This window comes from Gavialis gangeticus, unplaced genomic scaffold, assembly GCF_001723915.1.
Source record: "Gavialis gangeticus isolate Ggan-Ray unplaced genomic scaffold, GavGan_comp1, whole genome shotgun sequence".
NCBI classification, from domain to species: domain Eukaryota; kingdom Metazoa; phylum Chordata; order Crocodylia; family Gavialidae; genus Gavialis; species Gavialis gangeticus.
The window spans coordinates 91,832,824-91,835,190 of record NW_017729034.1 but is presented as its reverse complement, the minus strand read 5'-3'; the positions used below and the strand labels follow the sequence as shown (position 1 = coordinate 91,835,190).

Here is a 2,367-nt window from a genome sequence, read left to right as displayed (position 1 = left end):
AAAAAAAAAAAGAAAAAAAAAAAAAAAAGAATTTAAACAACTTTACACAGTGATTTGAAATCCTAAGCTGGAAGGCACTGACTGGCTCTGCAGTATTATAAACACCATTTTTTTCTGCTAGCTGTACCATTGACTCGGAAGCTATGCATCTCATTGCCTCTTCTCATGGGTCTGCATCTATCAAGAACTCCTTTTTCAATTTTTAAGTTACTGAAACATGCAGCACTTAACTAGATGACTAGATCCAATTCCCATGTTTATCCACTGAACTATACTGCTCTTTATATGCCACAATTTTATTTAATACAAAGGATAATGACAATTTAACACTTTTAGCTCTTCAATTTAAAAGCACTACTTTTAAAATAGATTCACCGGTGTTTAAGGTATACATGTATTGAACAGAAGATAAACAGGAGAACTGATAAGGACCTACCCGGGGTAACTGTGAATGACCTATTCATATCTAAAGAAGATGATCGAGAATGCGAAGGATGAGGCCTGGGAGGGGGTGGAGGTGGTGCAGCGTTATCTGGAGATGTTCCTGAATGTGACCTGCAAAGCACAAACATTTTCATAAGAGCACAGCCAGAACTACAGAAAATTAAATTTCCACATGAAGATGTTTTGTTTCAGTAGCCTTCAGCCCCTTCTACCAGGCAAATTTATTTTTTTTTAAGAGAAAGTAAATTTTGTTATAGTCAAATGTCTTATTTTTTTATACTTTCCCCATCTTTTTCCCCAAATCCAATTTTCCCTTTAAATTACACTTTCATCCGGTCTCCTGTAATTTATTTGGTGAAGCCTATGGTTTCGGATAATCAAGGAAAGGCTCTAGACTGGTAATCACGGTGATGAATTTAGGTGGGACAATATTAAAGACCATCAGGAATTTCTGATTGCAAGCCTTCAGGCTAAACAAAATAAGGAAGCCCCAAGCTGCTAGCTTCTACATTTGAGTGATTCAACACCTGACACATTTGTTTTAAAATCCTGAGACAGATTCCTTATGTACTTGTGAAGGATCACCATCTAATGAAAAATCCAATGCAACTACAATAAGCTCAAATTCAGAACGAGGCCTTGGAGATTAAGTGTCACACTATCTGAATGACAGCTATTATCTAGAATGCATTTAATACAGTCATTTAATAAAAAGCAACTTGCAGAGACTTTAAACCTTACTTCCTAAATAGGCCAATATATTGACAAACATATTTGATAATGAATACTAACTGAATTTCTTCAACATAACTGCAGCCATAGACAGAAAAGATTTTTCTAAGGCTAGGGGACGGACATTACACACAAACCCGTATAACTGATCAGAAACTGGTTCAAATCTAACATAAAAGAAGTTCAGTGCACATAAACCACTTTCAAAATGGTTGAAACTGGTTTAAGATAAACCTGGATGGATGTAGTATCAAACTTAACTGATTTAGGTTAAATAGGTTGATTGAACTTCTGTCCCAGACCCCCTCCAGATTCAAGTGAACTCTCAGTCCCCCAGCATCCCAGGATGCTTTGCACCTCCCCCACAAACTGCCCCTCTCACAGGGTGGGCAGGATAGTCTTGGCCCACGCTGTCTGCTCCAGCTGAGCAGGGAGGCATGCTCTAGCACCCCTGACTTGTGGCCTGAGCCACTGCTGTAATCTGGATCCATTGTGTATTGGGTAGGGGTGCATCAATAAAGATTTCTGGGCTGATACCAATGGCCGATTATTAACAAGCCATATTGGCTGATACCGATCAAATTGCCAATATGCAAGCCCAGCAGCTTGGAGAGCAGTGTCCAGCTGGTAAATTGGTTAGGGGGCAGGGAAATCGGGGTGGGGTGGCAGATCAAGGTCCCCGCAGTGACGGAGGAAGTGAGGCTGAGGCAGGCGCTGCCCAGCCAGGGCAGGGCGTGGCGTGGGATGGAGCCATGAGTGTCTTGTCAGGGAGCAGGGGGGAGTTTCCACTGCTGTGTGCATTCCTGGGGCAGTATGGGGAGCATGTGCCCTCTGAATTTGTGTGTGGGTTGGAGGCAGGCTGCCCAATGCAGACTCGGGGCTAGGGGCTGTGCCAGCCTCTTCCCAGCAAGGGGCTGGGCTAGGGCTATACTTGGGGTGGGCAGCAGCAGCACTGGGAAGGGGGGGGTTATGGTTTTGGGGTGGCTGTAGCCCACCCCATAGCTCCCCCCTCCACTTAGCCCTGGTCTAACCCCCACCACCAAGAAGAGCCTGGAGCTGCCCCCGGTCCCAAGCACACAGATCCAGATGTGGGGTGGGGGCACTTGCCCTCCATCCTCCCCCAGGGGTGCACAGTGGCAGGAGCCCCCCCCCCCCCCAGACGAGCCACTTGTGGCTCCACCCCGTGCCCCA

General features: G+C 45.1%; 1 protein-coding gene across 1 annotated transcript in view; it reads right to left on the bottom strand.

Moving 5' to 3' along the window:
- The window catches only part of REPS1 (RALBP1 associated Eps domain containing 1), a 118,194-nt gene that overhangs the window by 12,658 nt on the left and 103,169 nt on the right, over positions 1-2,367 (bottom strand). Inside the window, exon 14 of the mRNA XM_019526948.1 lies at positions 437-555. Within this exon, the coding sequence (XP_019382493.1) occupies positions 437-555 (119 nt within the window). The remainder of the gene's footprint in view (positions 1-436; positions 556-2,367) is intronic.